We start from the raw sequence: 22,898 nt of genomic DNA on the forward strand, positions 1-22,898 counted from the left end.
TGGCCTAAGACATCTTCTAGGGCTGGGTGGTTTGTGTGATTCCTTCTTTTCTCTCTCTCTCTTTTTTCCCCTAAATGCAACAAAATAAAACCAAACAAAAAAGCCCAACGCCTGGCGTGGCTTGTCAGGGAGTTATGCAAGTGTGTAAAAAAATAAAATAAAATAAACATTGAGTTTTCAGCATTTGGGGCTTGTTTGATTAGGCGCGGAGCAGAGCCAAGGGCCGGTGAGACATAGGGAAAGCTCAGGGCAGAGGAGAGAGGGGAGTCGCTTGAGAGGGAGTTGGGGGTGGGGGCAGGAGCAACTTGGAAGTGGCTGTTATCCTCCCGCACACTTGGCAATGCTGTGGCTGAATGAACCCAGACACTGGGCATTAGGGACCCAAGAGCTCTACATTCTCTGGCCATCCACCATCCCTGTTCCCTGGTCATCAGGACACCCCAGGGGTCATTCCATCTACTCCCCTGTCACTGTAAAACACCCTGTACCCTTGTCTCAAGGGGACTCAAGAGTTAGGGCTCCCACCTCCCTGAGATTTCACAGCCTGTCTTGATTACTCACCACCCCTATCCGCCTCCCCCCATCAGTATAGCTTTTTTGCTCTAACTTAACTCCTGCTAACTACAGTTTTAGCCCATTTTCCTTTACCCAATCTGAGATGAAGCTAAAGAACAGCTGTTGGCCGCCCCAAGAAGTGTCTCCCTCCCTTCCTCAGGCTTGACTTCAACACCATCTGGGTCACCGCAGGTGTCTGCAGCCCTTCAAGACTCATTCCACATGCATTCGTAGAGCCCCTGCCATTTACTAGGCTGTTGGATCTTTCATTTCCCTGAACCCTCAAAACAGATGAGGCTCAGAGAGGCTAAGTAACTGAGGTATGGCCACACAGCTGGTAAGTGATGGAGCAGGGATTTGAATCTAGGGTTTATTTAAAAATTTCCCTCACTTGTCTGCAGCAGCTCACCCGGATTCCCAGGATCTTACAGCCTCACATTTCTTTTGAACTGGGAAGATGCTCTGAAGACTTGACCCTGAGAGGAGGAGGGCGTGGCCAGGACCACAGGCCCTGGTGAGCCTGTTCCTTGTCACTTTCTGGATTCTGGATAGGGAAACTGAGGTTTCTCGAGGCTCTCAGACCCTGTTCTGACCCCCAAGATGCCTGGAGCTGCGGCTGCGTGGAATCCCCAGGGTGCGGGGCGTGGGGAGGGGAGGAGGCAAGGGCAGAGGGTCTGCGCCGGGGTCCAGAGGACTTGTGCGGTTGCCGGTCCCGCGCTCCAAGCGCAGCGCCCCAGCTGCGGGCAAGGGCTTGCGGGAGGGGGCTAGGGACTCCCGGGCCTGGCACTCCAGTCCGTTTTTTGCTGCGGATCCCGGCAAGGGGGGCCGGCTCGGGGGGTGGGACTGCAAAGGGGGGGATTCCCTCCCTCGTGCGAGCGGAGGACTGGCCCCTCTCCGGGCTGGGAGCTCGGGCAGAGCGGAGGCGCGACGGAGAGCCCCAGCACGGGGCGGAGAGCGGGGAGCGGACCGCGGGAGTGGGGCATTGCGGAGAGTGAGGGCCGGACCGAGCCGCTCCAAAGGACCGATGCGCCGGGTGGGGCGCTGGCCCCGGAGGGCGTGAGCCGCCCGCAGATTGAGCAACTTAGGAACGCGCGGGCGGAGCGCGGGCGAGCCGGGCGCCCAGGACAGTCCTGCGGCAGGCGGGTGAGCCGGCCGCGCCCTCGCCCCTCCCGGGCCTGCCCCCGCCGCGGCTGGCAGCGCGGAGGTGAGTCCCCCCTGAGCTGCTCCGTCCACCTCCCTAGCGCCCCCTTTCCCGGGACCTGGGGTGCCGGGGCCCTCCCGTCGGGGCTCGGCTGAGCTGAGTGCCGTTGGGCGGGGGGCAAGGGGGCGACAGCCAGGGGAAGGGGACTTCTGGCTGCTGTCCGGTCAGAGGGTGGGAGAGGGCACCTCTTGCAGCCTCTCCGGCTACTCCTTGCCGCCTCCACCCCCGTCATCCCTCAAGCCACTGGGCAGCCCCCTCCCGGTTGCTGCCTCGGGTTCCCTCAACCCCGCAGCCCCCTTGATCGTCCTCACTCTGAATCTGATCTCACCCGACTCTGAATCTGAAACTGATCGAAACTGATCGTTCTGGATCCCCCGAGCCACTCAGTCCTATTCGCCCCTCCTCCCCCGTCCAGAAGCTCTTGAGCCCTGGTGCCGTCGCCTCGGATTCCCCTGAGTCCCACGGCCCCTGGTTCTTCCCATCTCGGTCCCGCAGCCCCGGTCCGGGTCCGACGTGGCAGGCTGCGAGCACGACCGCCCCCAGTGTGCTGCGAGGTGGCGCGACTCACTGGCCCTCAGGTCGGGCGCTGAGGGACGGATGGTACTGCTCGGTTGGGGAGAGGTGGGGGGCTGTGTTCGCCCCGGGCTCAGAGGAGGGCAAAGACGGATTCTGGGTGCGGGTGGTTGGGGGCAGGGGCTTTCTTGTGAAACTGGCCTCTTGGATTTGGAGAATTCTCTTGGATTTGGGGGGACAGTGAGAGGGACTTCAGGCCCGCCTCCCCTCCCCCTGCACCTGCTGGGCCTCTCCGGGACAGTGGGGAGGGAAGAAGAATTTGCGCGCATGGGGCAGAGATGGAGGGACGTGAAGGAGCCTTTCCTGGCTGCCCTCGGTGTTGGAGGGGTGGGGGGCGGCCCCAGCACCTGGCTTGGCTCTGGCGGACACGCTAATCCCGACAGGTCGGGCAGGCACGCACTTGGTTCCGCCCCCCGCCCAGCAATACTTCTGCCCCCGCCCGCCAGCCCGCTCCGCGGCCGAAACTCCCCACCCGCAGCCGGTCCCGGGGAGGGTTGATGAGAAATTATCGGGATGGTTTACATTTTTGGGTCTGTATCCGGCCCTGGACGGAGTACCAATTTATCCTGATAGTGTTACAGGCAAGAAGGTGAAAGTTACTGCAACCTTGTGGGGGTTAGCGAGTCCCCACCCTCAGCTCCACCCCCAGTGTGTTCCCCTCGGCAGCCTGTGTCCTCCCCTCCCCAGACCACCTCGCCTATGCACGGCCTCCCGCCCCAGCTCTGCCTCTGCCGCCAGTTCCTTCCCTACCTCCGTGGTCAGCTCCCTGTCCCCTGCCCCGCCCTCCAGACACCCAGTCCTGAGCAACAAACCCCACTCGCTGGTCACTGGACTAGGTTTGTCACCCCGAGACTCTTAACCTCTCAGTGCCAGTAAAATAGGAATATTCTACCTCCTTCTTAGAGTTATGCTGAGTAAATGAGGGCCTGCCTAACACATGGCAGGTGGTGCAGGCACCTCATGAATATAAGCCCTTCACCCTGAACCTGGCAGAGACAAAATGATGCCTGAGACCGTGATTACTACCAGCAGTTCCCACTGCTGGCTCTGTCTGTCCAGGGTAGTCTGTGTGTGTGCCCACCGCGCTTGTATGGGGGGGGGTGGGGGGGCAGGGACTAGCTGCGGGGAGATGGATGCAGGGACCTGTGATCTTCTGGGGCTTGGTACTGCAGCATCCTTAGTCTGAGACCTGTCCAGCTTTTAAAATCGGATTTCACATCAAATTCTGAATTTTCAACTTCTCTTTAAAAAAAGAAAATCAGAAGGTCTGACAATATTAAATCATTATTTCTGCCTATCGACAGTGCACTGGAGTTGAATAGCACATGCTCCCTTTAGATGGGACATTTGCCCTCCAGTGCACCCCCTCCACAGCTAGCTAGCTGCCCTCCTATTTGTTGCTTATTCCCAGCATAAGGAACACTTAGCTCCTTTTCAGGGTTGATTCTATATGTATATACTTTTTAAAGTGCTGGAATCTCTTCCCATCCAGTGGTAGGTGAGCGAGGCCAGTGTTGGTGATATTCAGATCTGGATCCTCCTGTCCATTTCTCAGCTGAGATCACGGTTCCATAGTGATTCGCGTGGGAGTGGGCCAGAAGATCTTCACGGGCAAGGACCGGATGAGCATGGCAAAAGGAAGGCTGAACGCTAAGACGGAGGAGGATTGAGGGGGATAGAGGCGAAGTAGAGGGAGGGTGAGGAAGGGAGCTGACAATTTGTTGAGCACCCAGCCTGGTGTGCCAGGCACCGAGCCGGGCAGGCACAGGAGAGGCAAAGATCTTTTCTGCCCCTAGGATCCCATTGATACTGATCACACCGTGAGACCAAATTCTCAGAGGCCCCGGATTTAACACCAGGTTTGTCTGATGTGGCCTTCTCCTCCAGTGTTTGTCCAGTGTCAGGACTTATGGCGCCCTGAGAGTGTATCTGCCAGGAGTCCTCAGACCTCAGTTTCACAAATGCCTCGATTAAATGTTAACCCTGAGATAGTGAGTGATCACACTGGGATAAATGCAAATATGGAAATTGCATAACAGTGCTCAGTATTAGGTCCGTATCCAGATGATACCAAAGCAAAGCAAAACACCTGTGTTGCTTTTTAGATGACCATTGGCATGTAGACACAGAATTGTGTCTTCTTGGTCATAGAAAATAAAATTATTAGTGAGTCCTCCTGATGTGCCAGGTGCCATTCTAAGCAGTTTCATGTATTAGCTCATTTAAAGTATAAAAAACCACCACCCGCCCGCAGATAAGGAAACCGAGGCTCGGACCAGCTAAGCAACTAGCCTGTGGTAACAGCTAATACATAGCATTGCCCACATTGGAAGCCAAGCACTCTGCTTCCTCCCTTAACCATCATGCTCTACAGCCAGCCTCTGGCTAAAGACCCCAGTTTGATAAACTCAGCTGGACGACCAACCCACCGCAATTTGCAGGTGAGGGAAGTGTGTGGTGGGCGCTGGGGAGGAGGAAGGCTCACGCAGCTCAAGCAGGGAGTACTGGAGGGGCATGCAGAGGCTGGTGTTTGGGGGTGGCTGGGGGCGTCCCCGCCCCGGCTCAGCTCCGGCTGCAGAGCCAGGTGGGACCCGTCAGCCTCGTGTAAACACTTCTCACAGGGGCAGCTTAACCACTTGAGTGTGACTGGCCTTCAAAGCTGGTGGGAGAGGCCGAGGAGGGAAGTGCTGAACTCCCTTGAGGGATAATGATTTATCTCCCATGCAGGTGGGCTCCCTGGGGCCTCCCCCAGAGGCCAAGGGGAAAGGGGTTGGGACAGGGTGGGAGGGGCACTGCCACTCCAGCATTTCAGATTTCTCATTACTAAGCCAAAACTCAGCCAACTCTGAGAGCAAGCCTGTGAAACCGGCATCTTTATCCCCATTTTATAGATGAAGAAACTGACGTTCCGAGAGGCTGAGTGACTTGTCCAGAGGCATCTAGCTAGTGGGTGGGATGGCGATGCTTCCCTGGCATCTTCAAAGCTTCCTGAAGGCTGGCTGGTTCCTCCTGTCCCTGGGCGAGCGTGGGTGGGTCTGCAGCCAAGTGTGCGGGGCCACGCTTTCGAGCAGGCCTCGGCTGGGAGAATGTGCGGGAGTGTGTGATCCCGAGTGTGCAGTGCGGTGTTCGGGGCCCGGACTCCCAGGTCGGGCTCCAGACACATTGCACTGGGGAGGGACCGGCTCCCCCTGCCCCCATCACCCGGCCATCGGGTCCAGAGACCTGGCTCTCGCTGGGCTGGGGGATTATCCCCATTCTCTGTGTCTCTGGCCAGGGCGGGCATCACTGCCTCTTTTATCCTCGCACAAAGGCCAGGCCCGCAGGGCCTGCTGTGTCAGAGTTTCTGTGGCCGGGGGAAGCCTTACTTCCTTTTCTCCCGCCAAGCCCAGAGGGCCACGCAGAGTCTGCCAGCTTGTCGGGGGCCACTGCTCTAGTTTCACAGGTGAAAGGCACAGGGGTGACTCAGCACAGGGAAGAGAGGGCTGAGGGGTCACTCACAGAAGGGCAGAGAGAGCTCCTCTTCAAGACACAGGCTATTACTGCAGCATGAGGTCTGGAGGATAGATCTAAAGAAGCACTTCCAGTTAGAGCTGGCCAATATTGGGCAGGGGTGGGGCCAGCTGGTTTCCAGGGATCCACAGATTGGATGTGAGTGTCTACCATATTCCAGCTGTGTGGGTAGCCAGCCGCCTCTAGTCCCAGGTTAGGGGATTCTGCAAAATTCCTAGGAGAAGGAGCAGATTTCTTCTACAGGGGGACCAGGTGGGTAACTTGTCATATTCAACCATGCTGAGTTCCTCACAGTCTTCAGGGCAGGGGACCACATGGGAGGGTAGGAGGCATAAGTTGGGGGAACCCCATGGTGCCCCAGAATTAACCTTTCTTTCTTCTCCCCCAACAGGTTGGTTTTTGGAGGTGTCCCTGCTGAAGTGACAAAGAGTTCTCCCATGTGACACACCCTGAGGTGCCTTTGGGGAAAGCTCTCTGGACCTCCCAATGGGCTGATGAAGAAGTGGGCTCCCCACACCCTCTCTGTCCCCAACTAAGATTATGGTGGATTTGGGATACGGCCCAGGCCTGGGCCTCGTGCTGCTGACCCAGCCCCGCAGGCATTAGCAAGAGCCCTGTGTTGTCCACCCCCCCCAGAGACCACCCCTCCTACCAGGGGCCTGGAGCTGGCAAGTGACTATGCGGCTTGGGCTGTGTGTGGTGGCCCTGGTTCTGAGCTGGATGCATCTCGCTGCCGGCAGCCGGGGGCTCAAGGGGAAGAGGCAGAGGCGGAGTGAGTAATGGAGTGGGGCTGGACCACCTCTGGCCTTGGGAGCGGGAGGGGGCCGCCTGGGGACTAGAGGGTCATCGGTGGTTTCATTCTGTGATGACCATTGCAGATTCTACTTTGTCTATTACAACTGCGTAGATTACTCAATAGATTATCCTGTTTGTGGATTATCCGGTGTGTGGATTAATTGGTTGAGATTACCCACTCTGTAGATTACCCACTTTGTCTATTTTCCCCTTTGTAGACTCTGCTTTCTAGATTAACCCCTCTCTTGTGAGGATCCAGTGTGTGGATTATGCCCTTTGACATAACACCAGCTTTGTGTGGTATCCATGGAGATGTGTCCCCCTGCTGCTGTGGCCCCAGCCCCAGGGTGTTTGGCCCCCTCCTCACGGATAGGAGTTCACGGCTCTTTTCTTTGGGTCTTGGCTGAAGTGCAGCCCCCGGTAACCCCTTGGGGCCAGGAACCCTACTGAGCTTGGGCAACAGCTTTCCCTGCCAAGATCACGGGGGCAGAGACAGCAGAGTAGGGAGGCTCGTGAGACTGTCCACTCCTGTGGTTTTTAACTCTGCGCGGTAGGATTCAGGGAGCTATGCTGGGGGCAGAAGGGGAGGCAGTGGGAAGGAGTCTGGCCCCACTGCCCATCCAACCAGAGTGCCTCACTCTTTCCTGTTTTTGGCAAGATTTCATGTGAGATGTCACTGGAAGGAGGGGTTCTCACAGTTTAAAAAAAAAAAAATTCTCTTATTGTACAGATAGGCCTAAGGACACCCTGTCGATACTGGAACCCAATTCCCGTGAGTCCCGTCTTCCTAAAAACGAGCTTGATGGAGCTCACGATTAACCTGTCCCCACAGAATCCCATCCCAGGCAGCCCTGAGAGCCCTGGGGCCTCAGCCAGGCTCCTGTGATGGGGATGGGGGACCTGTACCTGCCCAGTACGGATGGGAGTGGCCACTCCGGGGCTAGGGAGTGGGAGGGGGCCTCTGGTACACCCCAAGGCCTCTCTCCCTTTCAGCGTCCCCCATCAGGGATGTCACGCTCCTCTGACGTGCAGCATGAGCACCTCTTGCTTCACTCTGAGGCCTTCAGACTGAGGCCCACCCGGAAAGGTCAAAAGGCAGCGGAGTTTTGTTGGGTCTTGACCGACAGGGCCAAGGCCAGAACCCAGCCCAGGGAGAGAAGCTCAGAGAATTGGTGAAGCTGAAAATCCCTGGCTTAACACACAATTAGAGACGGTTAGGTTTAATCAGCAGCGAGGCCTTGATTTTCCTCCCTGCTCATCTCTTGCGGCCGGTATTTTGGACTCCACGGGCCCGATGCAGTTTAGCGGTCTGTAAGCAGTCTCCTCTGTTTCCGAGAGGAGAGAGAGAGAGAACACGCGAGCGAACGAGAGGGGCCACTCATGCTCGTGCAACGCACACTAGTGGTCACACTTCCACTCACAGGCAGAGCCACACACCCCCCTCCCTAAGCCAGGGGTCGAAGATCGGGGTTCAAGTCTGTTGTACTGAAAACAGCAACAACAGAGGACTGGCCTGAGCATCAGAAAGACCCGGTCCCCTCAACAGCCAGGCGACGGCAGCAGTTTGACGGGTCCACTTATGAGGCAGCCCCCGGTCACAGCCCCGGCAGTGGGAACCCTGTTCTTATTACCAAGTGGTGTGAGTGACAAACGTCCCTGATAGTGACATGTGAGGGTGGGGAGAGACTCGGGGTGCAGTGAGGACCCAGAGAGGGATGAGGGTAGATGTTGCTGGATGATGCTTGTTGAATAGAAACCATAAAGCTGCCAGGGTCATTGTAAAGGGATATATTAAAGCCTATGGGAGATTTTATTTCTGTGTGTAAATTGGTTGGGAACCCTTTATAAAATATCAAGCTCTGTCTAGACTTCGGGATGCATGTCGTTGTTATATGAACCATGTGGCCCTAGGGTTTCCAGGGAGTGGGGAGGGAAGAAGGAGGCCCATGATGCGGTGTGTGGCTCCTCAGACGTTGCAGCCACGGGGTAGGGGGCGGGGGGCAGTGGGGAGCAAGCGTGCGGAGGTGGGCTGGCTGTGCGGATGAGCATCAGGTCTGTCCACTCTGTCTGCCATCTGGAACTGCAAGTCGGTAGGACTGTCAGAAGACACCAGATAGAACTCTGATCACGAGGCATACACCAGTTTTGAGTCCAGAAATGGCTGATCTCAGGCCTGGGTGATGGTCTCCTTGCACGGAGGGGGTGAAATTGAGCAAAGCGCTCTTTAGCTGTGAGTTAGGAACCCTGGCGGAGCGACTTCCTCCTCTCCCATTCACTGAGGACCCATCCCCTCCCCGAGCCCCCTCTTCACTCACTCAGCCTCTTGTCTCCTCGCTGGCCCTCACCTGCTCTCCTGAATGTTTTCCTGGCTGGGATTTCCTGCTCCTCAGGGTGCCCACCTTTATTCACTACTCCTCGCATTGAGTACTCCTTCCCCTTACTGAGACCCTTCTCCTATGTGATTCCTGGGCCCCTTACTCAAGTCCTGCCCCCATGAAGCCCTCATTCCTTCACTGAAGCCCGACTCCCCCATCTGACCCCATCCAGACTTTGTGGGGAAGTGAGATCAGGGTAGACTTCCTGGAGGAGGTGACATTAGTTCTGAGGCTTGAAGGAGTTCGTCAGGCTCAGGAGGTGGCAGAGAATGTTCCGGGCATAAGGACCAACTTGAGCAAAGGCACAGAGGTGTGCAATAGTGTGATGTGTCCAGACAAACAAAAATAGTTCTATATAGCTGAGGGGTAGTGTTGAGAGATGAGGCGGATAGGATCAGCTCATGGAAGCTTTTTAGGCCAGGTGGAGAAGTTAATAAGACCAGTTGGGTCTCAATTCTGCTGGTAATAGGGAGGCATGGATGGACTTTAGGCAGGGGTGTTTTGGTTTTAGGAACATCAATTTGCAAGCGTTTTACACAAGAATGGATGAAGGAGCCTGAGAAGCCCCAGGGGAATGGAGGGGAGCACAGCCTTGCCTTCCTGGCCTGGCGAAGTGGGCTACACTGAGGACTTGGGGGAGGGGGAGCAGAGCTGTGTGAGCGGGTTTTGTGAAGAGGTTGGGAAGCAGGCTCCAGGACCTCTCCGAGGGCCCTCCACTTCACCCAGCCCACCCAGCCTCCACAGCGAGGTTACAGCCCTACAAGGCTGCCTCCCCTGCGCACCTCCCTCCATCATAGGCATAGGAACCTTGCATGTGGTGAATCTGGCCATGCCCTTCTGAGGTCCCCTTCCCTGCCAGTAGCATAAAGCCCTATTTTCCATTCTGTGAATGCACTAGGATGTTCAGTGCCTCAGAGCCTTTGCACAGGCTGTTCCTCCTGTGTGGCACACCCTCTTCACCTAGCCGGCTGGGTAAGGGAGTGCCTTCCATTACTCATCCACTTACACGGTGTGAGCCAGTCCTGCTTGCCGCATCCCTGGGTGGGCCTTTGTTTGTACCTCAGCTCTAGCTCTAGGTCCCCAGCTCCTAGCACTTCTGGGAAAGTGTTAGGTGTGCAGTAAATGTCTATGGAATGAATGAGCGTCAGTTTTTCCCTTTGAATCATTATGCACCCCCCCAATGCCCACCATCTTCCTTGGTCTCCATTTCCCACACACAGAGCCCCCTCCCTGTGGCTGTCTAGCACCCCACTGCCCATGCATCTATATCACTAAGCTGAGAACACCCTTGGGTTCCTATCCTTCTTGACCAGCATCGCTTTCCTCATTGAACTGACCCCTGCCCATCACTGAACCCCTCTCCTCCTTGATAAGCTCTCCTTCCTCTTCCTGAGCCCCCAAACTTCATAGAACTCAATTCCCTTTGTCCCTTTCTCAAGCCCCAAGGCCAGTCTTACCACCTGAGCTCTGCATTGCGACTCTCCTGTATCCTTGGGTCTTCACTCCATCAGTTCACCCAGCCTCGGAGTCTCAGAGGCTCATGATCACAGCCCCTGCTCCCAGCTGCTCTCCCCTCTCTGTTCCTATGTTCTCCGATGCTCTCTGGCCCTCTCCTCCCTTTACCTCCACCTCTACCCCTCCCACTCACTTCCCATCCCCCACTCCACCAGAATTGCTCCTCTTGGGGTCAGCCAGTCGGTCACCTCCCCGTGCCAGCCGTGGTCTCCCCCCAGCTGTCCCTGCACATCTCCCCCTTTGCAACTTGGTTCCTGTGCCCACTCTCCCTCAGCGACCCCCCCCACCCCAGGATTCCTTCTCAGATTCTCTCCGAGCCCCTCCTCCTTGCTGACCTGTTGAGTGGGTGTTGACCCACTGCTCAGCCTCTGCCTCAGGATGACTCCCACTCACATGATTTAACCACTGATGACCATGGTTTCCACAGATGGATCCCTGGGTTCTCTCCCCGGCTCCATAGCTGATTTCTTGAATGAGATGGCTCTCCTTCCTCTACTCCTTGACCACTGCCCTCTGCCCCCATCAGGGGCGCTATTGCTGCCTCTTTGCCTGACACCTCAGCAGCATTGGCATGGCGACCCCTCTCTGCCCTGCCCAGTGCTCTCTGCTCTTGGCTTTCATATTCACTGTGCTTTTGAGTGGCCTTTCTTTTTTCTGCCCTTCCCTTAAATTCCTGGTTCCTTTGTTCACTCTCTCGACCCACTGTCCTTTCTGTCTCATGGACCCCCATGCCTTTATGACTGTTTTCATGTTAAGTACTCCACATTGCAGTCTCCAGGCAAAATGTTTCTCTTGAGTTCCAGACCCACAGGTTCAACTGCCTAATAGACACCTTCCCCCAGATGTCCCACAGGAGCCACAACCTCAACACATCTAAAACCTGACTACTCATCATTCCTCCACCCAAACCTGCTCCTCCTCCTGTGGTCCCCTTTCGGTGAAGGGCCAAGGGCCACCCTGTCACACAAGCCCAACACCTTGGAGTCACCCTCAGCTTGCGCATTCCCCAGCCCTCAGTCCCAGGTCCAGCCTACCACCTGGTTTTATTGATTCTCCCACCTGAGTATCTCACCTGTGTAAACTCTTCTGCAACTTCTCAGTTCAGCCCTGTCTCTTCGAGCTTGAGGCGTCTTCTTGCCTTCAGACTTGCCATCCCTGCAACCCATTCTCCATATCACAGAGTGATCCTGACCATGTCTCTGATTTTAAAGCCCCCAGTAATTCTTCACTGCTTTCACAATGTCCAAACTCCTTTGTACAGAGTCAAGACCCTTCCTCATCTTGGTCTGCCTCCCTCTCCAGCTTCACGTTTAACCACTCCCTCCATGCTCCCCCCCCCATGTTGGTTTCAGACCCCTAGTGCTCCGCGCTTTCTCTTGCTTTGTCACTGAGAGATCTGAAGAGAAATGCGCACAGAGATGAGTTGTTGGTTGAATGGGAGGTGGGCAGCAGGATTCTGAGAAGGCCTTTTGCAAATCTGTCCTTAAAAAAAGTGACAAGGATGGAATCCATAAGCATGGGAACATAGCTATCTGGCTGGCAAATGGGATGCCGGGATCAGTTCAGTTATTGAAACCAAGGCAAGAATAGAGGGAACATTCATTTCTTTTTTTTTTTTTTTAAGATTTTTAAACATTTTTATTTATTTGCCAGAGAGAGAGAGAGCGAGAGCAGGAACACAAGCAGGGGGAGTGGGAGAGGGAGAAGCAGGCTTCCCACTGAGCAGGGAGCCTGATGCGGGGCTCGATGCCAGGACCCTGGGATCATGACCTGAGCCGAAGGCAGACGCTTAATGACTGAGCCACCCAGGTGCCCCACTTTTTTTTTTAAAAAAAAAGATTTTTTAAATTTTTATTTGGGAACATTCATTTGAACAATGAACTCAGTAAAAACCTTGAATAATAGAGGATATGGTAGCTTTGAAGTAGAAGCAGTACCTAAAATCTACAGTAACTTATTAATTTGTAATACAGCCAAATAAGGGCCCAAAGTGGAAAATTAAACCCAAGGGCTCCCTCATAACATCAAATGCAACATTTGAGTATTTTTGTTCTTAGAAGAACTAAACCAAGAACAATATTAATTTTTAAATGTATTGATTAATTAACATTGGCTCTATACAAATCAATTCTATATTAAAAAAAAATCAATCTGCCTGTACTTCTGGCCTCCACATCACCTTGTGTGGTCCTGCCCTTGGCCTTCCTAAACTTTGTTCCCTCTGCCTGGCATACATGCTGGCTGCAATGCCTTGTTCAAGTCATTTAACTTCTCCATGTCCTCCTCTGTAAAAATGAGGTTTACAAACTAACAATCACGCCTGCTTCGTGGATTGTAAGGATTAAGTAAGTGAATGCGTGAGGAGCCCTGGGAACAGAGTAAGCGCACCACATTTAGGAGTTAGCAGCCACTACTATGGTCCTGGTGGTCGTTATATGGCTGTTTGTTCCTGACCCTTCCCCTTCTGCTCACCTTCTTAACTCTTGCTCATTCCTGTTCTGAAATCAGGGATCACTCCTGCAGCAGGTGCTTCTCCCAGGGCCCTCCAGAGAGGACATCCTCACGTCCGTTTCCAGTGGTGGGAAAGGAGGCACACGAGACACTGTGTTTTGCCCTGGGGCACAGGTCCAGCCTGAGCTCGGGGTCCGCGATGCTGCGTGATCTCCTGCCATCTGTTCTGATCCCCCCTGGCGCTCTGCTCCCAGCCTGCATCTCCAGCTCCTCGCTTCATGCTTGCTCCTAAGTGGCTCATAAACCTCTCTTTGTGTTACCTTCTCCACTTGCTTCTCTTCCTGTGGGATGGACCTTGTTTAGTGACCGGCCCCACTGTTCCACCACCTACCCTAGCACTCACCCCAGGCTCCTCCCTCCTGTTGGTCTCCTTTGCCAGATTCTCTTAAATCTTCTTCTGTCCATCTCCAACTGAGCAGAATTTTGTTTAAGATGTTTCTCATCTTTCTCACCTGGATGATCTGGTCAGCTTCCTTCCAAATGGTCCTTCGGTCTCTGGTCTCCATCCAGGCTGCCAGAGGAACCTTCCAACGTGTAAATGAGCCCAGGTCCCACACCTTGGCCGATAGCTTTCAACTATCTAAAAAGTATTCATAAAATAAATAAATAAATAAAAATAGCCAGTAGTCAGAACATTCCCAAGAAAAACGCTGCAAAACAAGGGTTCTTTGGCCAAAATGTTTGGGAAATAAAACTTCCTCTGTCCCCCTTTTAGGGAGTCAGTCTGCACAGGAGCGTAATAAGGGTTGAAGAAGCCCTGCGGTAAAGAATCCTATTTAGACCTGTCGGACCCAGTGGTTCTGTCTTCCCTGACGTAGTGGCCTTTCCTCCACAGCCTCTGATGAACATCTAGGGGAAAGTGTGTTCCAGGAATGCTCTTTGGGAAACGCTGCCTGGCAGGATCAAGTTCAGGTTCCTTAGCATGATTGCCTTTCACCATTCCCCTCCCCACCCCTGCTGCACCCCAAATCACCTGCAGTTCCCTTTGGGTTCTTTTCTACCTCTGTGGGCCTGTTCCTAGAAGGACCCTCATCTCTACTTTGTGATGGACAAATCTCTACTAATTCTTCAAGAGTTGGCCCAAAGGGCACCTTCTTCGTGACTCCTTCCCCTCTCTTCTTTTTGGGTTCACTGTTGCTAGGCCTTGCGGCTGTCAGCATTTGCCTGTTTGCAGGTCTGTCACCACTGAAAGATCAGTTTGGAGTGGTCAGGCGAGCCTCCCTCCATGTCCCTAGCGCTCACCTGGCACAGGGTACTTGGGAGGGGTGCGGGGAGTATTGGTTAAACAAGTGGCATCAAAGGGTTGAGACCCCGTGCTGGGGCTGGAGACCACACTGCCTCAAAGGATGGCCAGTGTTTCCCAACCTCAGCATCATTGACATTTTGAGCCAGACAACTTGTTGTGGCCTCACCCCCACCCCATGCATTGTAGGATGTTTAGCAGCATCCCCGGCCTGTCTCCCCTAGATGCCAGCAACAACCCCCTCCCCAGTGTGACAATCAGAAATGTCTCTAGACTTTGCCAAATACCCCCTGGGGAGCAAAATCGTCTCTGGTTGAGACCACTGCTCCAGACCTAAGCTATTCCGGTTGTTTTCCTGTCTCTGAGCAGACGATCTTTTTCTCAGACAGTTTAACCCGTTGTCCTTCTTGACCTTAAAACTTTCTCATGGATAAAAAATCCCCTCCTTCCACACCAGAGGCTGAGCTTTTCTTCCTCTGGGGAGGGACAGGGTAGGTTCCAGGAAAAGTGCAGCTTCAGTAGCTCCTTGGGAAATGGCCGAGGCAGCCTGGAGAGTGAGCCCGTGTTGTACCTGGAGCTGGGGAGACATTTTGGGGGGGGGGTCTCTTGCTTCGGGCATCTGTGCCAGTTCTCCTGGGAGATGATGCTGGGAGGTTTGTCAAGCAGCTTTTCGAGGAGCTGTCATCCTGGCCTGTACTTTCTGAATAGCACATTCGTTGTGTACGAAGAAACTCCAGTCTCCTCACTTCCCACTCTTGTGGGAGCCTGGGAAAGAGGGAGGTTTCTCCTACAGCCGCCTTCTTACCCCTGTTCTACCCTTGCAGTCAGTGCCGAGGGGAGCCAGGCCTGTGCCAAAGGTTGTGAGCTCTGCTCTGAGGTCAACGGCTGCCTCAAGTGCTCGCCCAAGCTGTTCATCCTGCTGGAGAGGAACGACATTCGCCAGGTGGGCGTCTGCTTGCCTTCCTGCCCACCTGGATACTTCGATGCCCGCAACCCCGACATGAACAAGTGCATCAGTGAGTGTGGGGAGGGCTGGAGAAGGCTCTGGACACTGGGGGAGGGTGCTTTGAATTGTTGGGGGCAGGCAAGAGGAGTAGAGGGGACACAGAGGAGGGGAGATGAGGCTCCTGATTCAAATATCCAGCTGCCAGCCCCACATCTCAGAGTCCATCCACCTTTCCAGCTCCACGAGTCCATATCAGAACCGTATCTCCCTCCTCTAAACCTGCACTCCGGCGGTGTCCTGGGCCACTCATGTCATCGACCTGAGAGCCAGCCTGTCATTCATGTCCTCTCCCATCCATCTAATGACCAAACCCTGCCTGCTGCCTTTCCTTTCCATCCTCACGGCTATAGTCTCTCCTGGACCATCCCAGTAGCCTGCTTCTCTGTCCTCCAGCACTCATCCGGTTCCCTTGAGCCCTCCCTCCACGCTGCAGCCAGAAAGATGCTTCTGAAACATGTGTCCTGTCCCATCACACTTCTGCTTGAAAACCACCCCGGCTCCACGGACTGCAGGGAAATCCGAGCCCCTATTAGCCTGTCCACTCCCCGCCCCCCACCCCTGTGCCCAGGTCTTCTTGCTGGCTGGGCTTGGCTCTCCCACAGCAGCTGCAGTTCCACGTGCTCTAAGGCACATGCTGTCCCACCTCTGTTCAGGCTCACTGTGACCTACTGGGGGACAGGCAGGGAACCTACTCCGGTGAACAATGCCGGTGCCCCTCCCGTTTGCTCAGAGCCCTGGAGATTAGAACGCATTTCCAGATCACGTATCAGCTGAGTCTCACAACAGCCTTTGGAGGGAGATGGGACCTAAGTGACAGGAGCCTTTTGGGGGGCTGACAACAGTGAGGCTGGCAGGGGAAATGGCTGACCCGAGATCGGCCTTGGGTTCTAATCTCTACTCTGCTTCTTTCTCATTGGATAACTTCAGGTGTGTTGCAGCCTCTCAAAACCTCATCTCTAAGATGAGAGTGCTAGTTTTCACCCCCTAGGGCTGTCGCCAGGGGCATATGGAAAGCCCTTAGTGTCTGGTGCGCCACACACAGTAGTGGCTGTCCTTACCGTATGTCACCTGCAACCAGACCCAGGGCCCTGAGCAAGAGAGGAGGGAGGGGGCGAGACGAAGAAGCCACAGAGCCCAGGAGGCACAGAGGAGGGGTCTGGTGCGGTAGGGTGGGAAGCTTTTGAGGATGGAAGGGGGACCCTGGGGCTGCCCTCTTGGTCCTCAGGGTATTTGGGGTAGGAATTCCTGGCTGTGTCAGCTCCTGTGAAACTGGCAGCCCAAGCCTCAGGTGCCAGAGACTGGGAGGAAGTCAGCCCTGCCCACGGTCTGGGAAGGGAGAGGTTGTGAAAGACTCTGCCTGCTCCCAGCTGGGGCCCTGGGACCCTCCCTCCCCCAACTTCCCCAGAGGAGGGAGAGATGGCCGGAGGGGATCAGGGAGGGACCCAGGAGTCCAACCAAGGTCATTCCTGGAACTGGGCCTTGCAGAGGGAGAGGAATTTGCCCTGGGATCTCTCCTCCCCGCTCCAAGCAGATTTTTTTCTCAGGGCAGGAGGGGAACCAGGGTTTGGGGTGTTGTGGACACCCAGCAATGGGGAGAGGAAACCACACAGCCATGAGCGGGGGTCATTGCATCCCTCAGTTCACCTTTGATTAGGTGGCCCTCTGGGGTGCCATGACATGCCGGGACCCTTCTCTCTCCCTGCCCACGAACCCCAGAGGGTCCCGCCCTCCTCCTCTGAAACCAGCTCGCTTGGGCCTCACCTTGGTTCCAGGGCCTGGGATTGGGTTTGGGGTGGTGTTAGCTGACCGGCCCCGCCAGCCCCGAAGAGTGGCCACTTTGGCTTCCTCTGCCCACCCTGTCCTTGCCTTCCCTCCCTCCCAGGACTCTCCCGTGGTCATGGCAGGTCCAGGCCAGGGTCCTGCCCTTGGGGGGAGGTGCCCTCGGGTGGGGGACTTTGGGAACAGGGGATGAGCCAGAGGCCCCCAATCTGGCCCTCTCCTCAGAGTGCAAGATTGAGCACTGTGAGGCCTGCTTCAGCCACAACTTCTGTACCAAGTGTAAGGAGAACTTGTACCTGCACAAGGGCCGCTGCTATCCGGCCTGTCCCGAGGGCTCGGCGGCCACCAACGGCACCATGGAGTGCAGCAGTCCTGGTGAGTTTGTGGGGGTGCTGGGGGTGGAGGCAGGGGAGGGACAGGGAGAGCCTGCTTACCTCCCACCCGCACCCCCTCCCCCGACCACCATGTGGGGTTTGTCCCAGGGCTTTTCTGCCCTCTGGACTGAAGATGCCTCCAGCCTCAGGCTCAGGCAGAGAGCGGGTGGGAAGGGCTCCCCTGGGGCATTCTGGGGTACCCAGGGGTGACCCCCTCCTCCCCTTCTTTCTCCCCCTCTTCCTTCCCTTCCTGCCAGCACAATGTGAAATGAGCGAGTGGTCCTTGTGGGGGCAATGCTCCAAGAAGAAGAGGCTCTGTGGCTTCCGGAGGGGCTCCGAGGAGCGGACTCGAAGGGTACTCCATGCCCCTGGTGGGGACCACGCCGTCTGCTCCGACACCAAGGAGACCCGCAGGTGCACAGTGCGGAGGACGCCCTGTCCCGAGGGTGAGCTGCGGCCTCTGCCTCCCCGGGGCTGGGAGTCAGGGACAGCCATGGAGGTCTGACCACTTCTGCCTGGGGAAAGGGCCTCAGGCCAGGGCCAGATGGGAATCCAAAGCTCAAGATGCCATGCTGGGGGAACCAGTGCTGGGTGCTGGCAGAGAGCAGTCCCCAGAACTGTGTGGTGGGAGTTGGAAGCTTTAGTGTCTGTGTCCTCCAATTGCCCCATTTCCTCTGAACCGGCAGAGGTTGGCATTGGAAGGACCCTCAGAGGTCAGATGGGGCTGCAGAGGGGGGTGCTAAGACCCAGGGAGGTGTAGTGATGTGACCAAGGCCACACAGCCTGTAGTTGGCAATGATGCGGCAGCTACCCCCGGAGGCAGTGGAGTGGGGCAGAGGAGCTGGGGGCTGTCCTGCTTGTCCTGAGGGCTGTGCCAAACATCTTAGCCCGTTGGGGTCCAAGGTCTGAGGAAACACAAGGAAGAGGAGGGTGTCTGGTTCATCGAGGGATGGGGGCGAAAGGCTCCTGGGACCCCCGTCTCCATACCCATGTTGCAGGGTCCCCTGAAGTGGCCAGTAGTCAGAAGAGGCTTTGAGGGGGACCCCCACTGCCAAAAGGCAGTGACTCCAACCCCCCCCCCCCCGCCCCCTGCCCAGCTTCCTCCCCACTCCCCTCCTAGAGCCCTGGGCCATGCCTGGGGCCTCCTTACTTGCTGCAGGACATCCTTTGTTGACTCTTCCTGCTGTTGGGATTGCAGGACAGAAGAGGAGGAAAGGGGGCCGGGGGGAGAACGCCAACAGGAACCTGAGCAGGAAGGAGAGCAAGGAGGTGGGTGCCGGCGCTCGGAGACGCAAGGGCCAGCAACAGCCGCAGCACCAAGGGACAGTGGGGCCGGTCACGCCTGCGGGGCCCACCTAGGGACATTCGTCACCTCCAGGCCCTCGCAGAAAGAGTCCAGCGCTGCTCTGTGTGATGGAAGCTTTACCGAACTGGAGCGCTGGGGGCAAAGTGTGCACATACTCTCCATACATATACGGACACACAGACACACACACAGGGCTCATGTCCAAACATGCAACCAACATACATGCGCGCATGCACACACACACACACACAATCAAGGCCACTGGAAGACACTTCTCTCTCGGACATCACCGCATGAACAGGGTGGGGAGGTGGAGGGGTCACCTTTGCCTGGCAGAGGGCCCAGTGGAACAGACTTGGTTTGAGATGCTCCCAAGGGATATGTCAGAGGGACCATTTCCCAGCATCCAAGCCCAAACAGAGTGGAGCCTTCTGGAGGAGCCGATAGGATCTGCCCAGTGTGGCAGACAGGAACCAAAGCTTGAGGACTGTTCAGCATTTCCAGCTGTGTGACTTTATCATTGGAGAGTATTGTTTCACACCCATGATCCGTATCAGGGCTGCCCCGACTCTGAAAACTGCTTACAGGTTTATTTCAAATTAAAAACAAAACCAAATGACAACGGTAGCCACGGGCACCACATTCCTTCACAGGGTGCAGGGATTCGTGGGGTATGTGGGAGCAAGACGGGACAGGGCTGAATTTTGAGAGACCCCCCTAATGGCCTCCTGGACAGAGGGTCCAGGGCAGGAAAAAAACTTCGAGGATACTCTGAGGGTGATACCCGGCTTCTCTACAGCCTTGTTACTCAGAGTGTGGTCTGTGGACCAGCATCCATGTTCTCACCGGGCAGCTTGTTAGAAGGGAGAGTCTCAGGTCCCATCCCAGACCTGATGAACCAGAGTCTGCATTATAACGAGGTCCCAGGTGACGGGCATGCACATTCAAGTTTAAGAAGCTCTGCTCCGATCACCTCTACGGATAGAACAAAGGTCCTGGCCAGCTTGCCACAAGAGGGATTCTGGTCCACTATAAAGGAAGACTTCCCAACTGGGAGCGGTAGAATCTGAGTCCTAGAACACTATAGTGGCACCCTAGGGGGAGGGGGTGCTCAGGCTCTCTGGGACGGTTGGGGACCGTTGGATCCAAAGGCAGGACAGCGGACAGCATGACCTCCTGTGGCATCTGAAGTGTCCACTGGCAACCATATGCGCGCCAGGCCCTGGACTGAGGGGTTTCTTGGGGGAGCCAGGCATGGGCCTTGCTCTCCTGGAATAAGAAGTTGATAGGGGTGACAGGCATGAACCAAGGGATCATTCCAATAAATGTGTAATTACAAATGGGTGGGGTTAAGGCCAGGCAACCACTGGCACATACACAGAGCTATGAAAGTGAATAAAAGTGAATAAAAATAAGACTTTATCTCAGGGAAGCTTTTCAGAGGAGGTAGTATTTGAGCCAAGCTCTGATGGAGGAGTAGGAGTTAAGACAAAGAGAAGGAATGGTATTCTAGACCAGTGCTGTCTGCTAGAAATACCAGATGAGCCACTTATGTAATTTAAAATTTTTCTAGTAGCCACATTTAACGAGTAAAAAGCAACAGGTGAAGTTAATTTTAATTATAGCTTTTATTACACCAAATATATGCTAAAATGCTATCTTTTTAATGTAATCAATATAAAAATTATTAACAACATCTTTTACATTTTTTTTTTTCAAACTAAGTCTTCAACATTCTCTGTATTTTTACACCTCACAGCATAGCTTAATTTGGACACTATAAATTTTCACCAGAAATACTTGACTTGTATTTAGATTTCATAAAAATTGAAAAGTAGACTCACATCCTGAATTCCTGCTTCAGGAATAGTTAACAGTTTTCCAAAGATTGAATTGACTATGTTTTAAATTTCAAATTTAATAATTAAAATTAGGTAACATTAACGATTCAGTTCTTTGGTTGTACCAGCTGTGTTTCAAGTGCTCGCTAGCTACACGTGGCTAGTGGCTACTGTGTTGGACAGCAGAGTTCTGTATAGACGGCATTGCACATGCAAATGTCCTGTGGCAGAAAGGAGCATGGTGTTCAAGGAACTGAAAGAAGGCCCAATATAGCTGGAAGGCCTGGAGGGCAAGTGAGATGAGATGATTCTAGAAAGGTCTCCTGTAGTTGGGTCTTTATTCTCAGAGCCAGAGGAAGCTGCTAAAGGGTTTTAAGCAGCCAGCCAAGATGACCAGATTTGTATTTGGCAAAGATCCTGGTGGCTGTAGTGTACAAGACAGACTGGAGGGAAGCTGCATCGGGGGCTATTGCTGTCATCCAGGTGAGAGGTGTCGGAGACACGGACTAGGGTGGAAATGGAGAGAAGTGGATAAAGTGACAAGGCATTTGGAGAATAAAGTTGGCAGAGTTTGGTGATAAACTGGATGTGGAAGAGGGAAGAAAGGAAGAGGAGGTGTCAAGGACAAAGTCCCCATTTCTGGTTCGAACACCCCCAGGGTGATGGTTCAGTGTTCTGAGATGGGGAACCGGTCAGGAAGGCCAGATTGGGAGGACAAGGTTTTGATCACGTTAAGTGTGAGGTGTCTTTGAAACATCCTGGTGACCACGGCGAGTAGATGGTGTGTAGACACAAATGCAGGTCTAGTGTGCGCAGGGCATGTCGGAGCTGGAGCATGAACTGGTGTAGAGAAGGTAATTGAGGGTTTGGAAGAGGTTGCATAAAAAGAGAGCTGGGGACTCAGCTGTGCGGCCTTCCAGGTACAAAGATCAGATAATGGGGATCAGTCGGCCAAGAAGGCAGAGCAGGCGCAGAGGAGAGGGAGCCAGGGAGTCCGCAAGCCGTAGAGAGGTCACGAGGACCTAAGGTGCTCAGGGACCAAGTAAACGAGGACTGGAAATTGACCGTTGGACTTATAACACGTGTGCCGATGGTAACCTCAGCAGGAGCCATTCAGAGCGGGCATAGGGCAGAAATCAGTACAGACAATTCCTTCGGGAAGTTGAGCAGAGAAAAGGGGAAAAGGCTGACAGGGGCTGGAAAGAGAGATGGAAGTAGAGAGAGTCCTTTTTTTCTTTTATTTTCTTTTTTTTTAAGGTGGGAAAGACTTGAACATATTTAAAACCCACTGGGAAGTGTCCAGTTCAGAGAAAGAGGTTGATCCACAGGAGAACAAAGGGGAAATCAGTGGTGGAAGGCTCCCAGCGGAGGGACAGCTAGACGGGAGCCTGGAGAGGCTGGTGCAGGTGAGGGAAGGATGGAGGTTTGGAAGGTGGGGGATCTCAGGTGCGTGCACTTGACCCTCTGTGGGGCTCTTCCCACCCATACCAGGGAGCCCCCTCACTGCAGGCCAGGATTTGGAGCCTGAGCTGCAGCCTGGGGATCCGGCTGCCCACTGCCTCCTCTCCCTGACCCTGGTGCTATCTTTGCCATCTCTCTGGTCATCTGTCTTCATCTCCGGTTTTGGTCTCTACCTCTGCCCCTCCCTGTTTCTCTGACTCTGTCCTCCTCTGTCCCTCTTTCCATCACTGTGTCTTTCTCTTTTCCCACCTCAGCCTTTGATTCTAGTCTCTCTGTTCTTCTGCCTCTCTTCTGGGCATCAACCCTCAGCCCCTCTGTGTCTTGGCTGCCTCTGGCCCTGGCGTGTCCTAATCTCCCAGATCCCCTAGGTCCTCAATACTCAAAGTGTGGCCATAGATCAGCAACCTCAGAGCCTAAGAGTGCAAAATCTCACTCCCCTCCTCGACCTAAAGACTCTGAATCTGCCTTAGATCCCCAAGTCATTCACATGCATGTTAAGTGTTTGAGAAGCATTGCCTTAAGCTTTCCTTTAAAACAACATCAAAGCAAAAATCAGAATCTTAGAACTTGGAATGATCCGAATCCACCTGAATCTCCTGTGTCACCTTGGTGATACTCTAAGGCATTCAGCTTCTCTGCATCACCTCCTCGAGCCTCCTAAAGTTGCTCCTGAAGCTCTAGGCCACTAAGGAAGGGAACATAACGTGGGCTTCTGTGGGTCCTGAGCTTCCATGCCTGCAGAATTACTGGTGGGAGGGAAGTCTCCTGACACCAATGCGCTGTGTGCTTCCCAGTGGGACTCTAGTCCCTCCTTGAAAAGTTAGCCCACCTGGACCTGTCTCGCCCCTGTCTG

General features: G+C 54.6%; 1 protein-coding gene across 1 annotated transcript; it reads left to right on the plus strand.

Annotated features, from left to right (window-relative positions):
* The first annotated feature begins 1,574 nt into the window (after nucleotides 1–1,574).
* Nucleotides 1,575–19,365, plus strand: RSPO1 (R-spondin 1). The gene is made up of 6 exons (XM_036119064.2): nucleotides 1,575–1,759; nucleotides 6,231–6,611; nucleotides 15,103–15,294; nucleotides 17,289–17,438; nucleotides 17,695–17,883; nucleotides 18,636–19,365. The coding sequence occupies exons 2-6, from the start codon at nucleotides 6,518–6,520 to the stop codon at nucleotides 18,794–18,796; spliced, it is 786 nt and encodes a 261-aa protein (XP_035974957.2). The 5' UTR covers nucleotides 1,575–1,759; nucleotides 6,231–6,517; the 3' UTR covers nucleotides 18,797–19,365.
* Nucleotides 19,366–22,898: the final 3,533 nt, after the last annotated feature.

The sequence above is a fragment of the Halichoerus grypus genome, chromosome 5, assembly GCF_964656455.1.
Source record: "Halichoerus grypus chromosome 5, mHalGry1.hap1.1, whole genome shotgun sequence".
Taxonomy (NCBI): Eukaryota; Metazoa; Chordata; class Mammalia; order Carnivora; family Phocidae; genus Halichoerus; species Halichoerus grypus.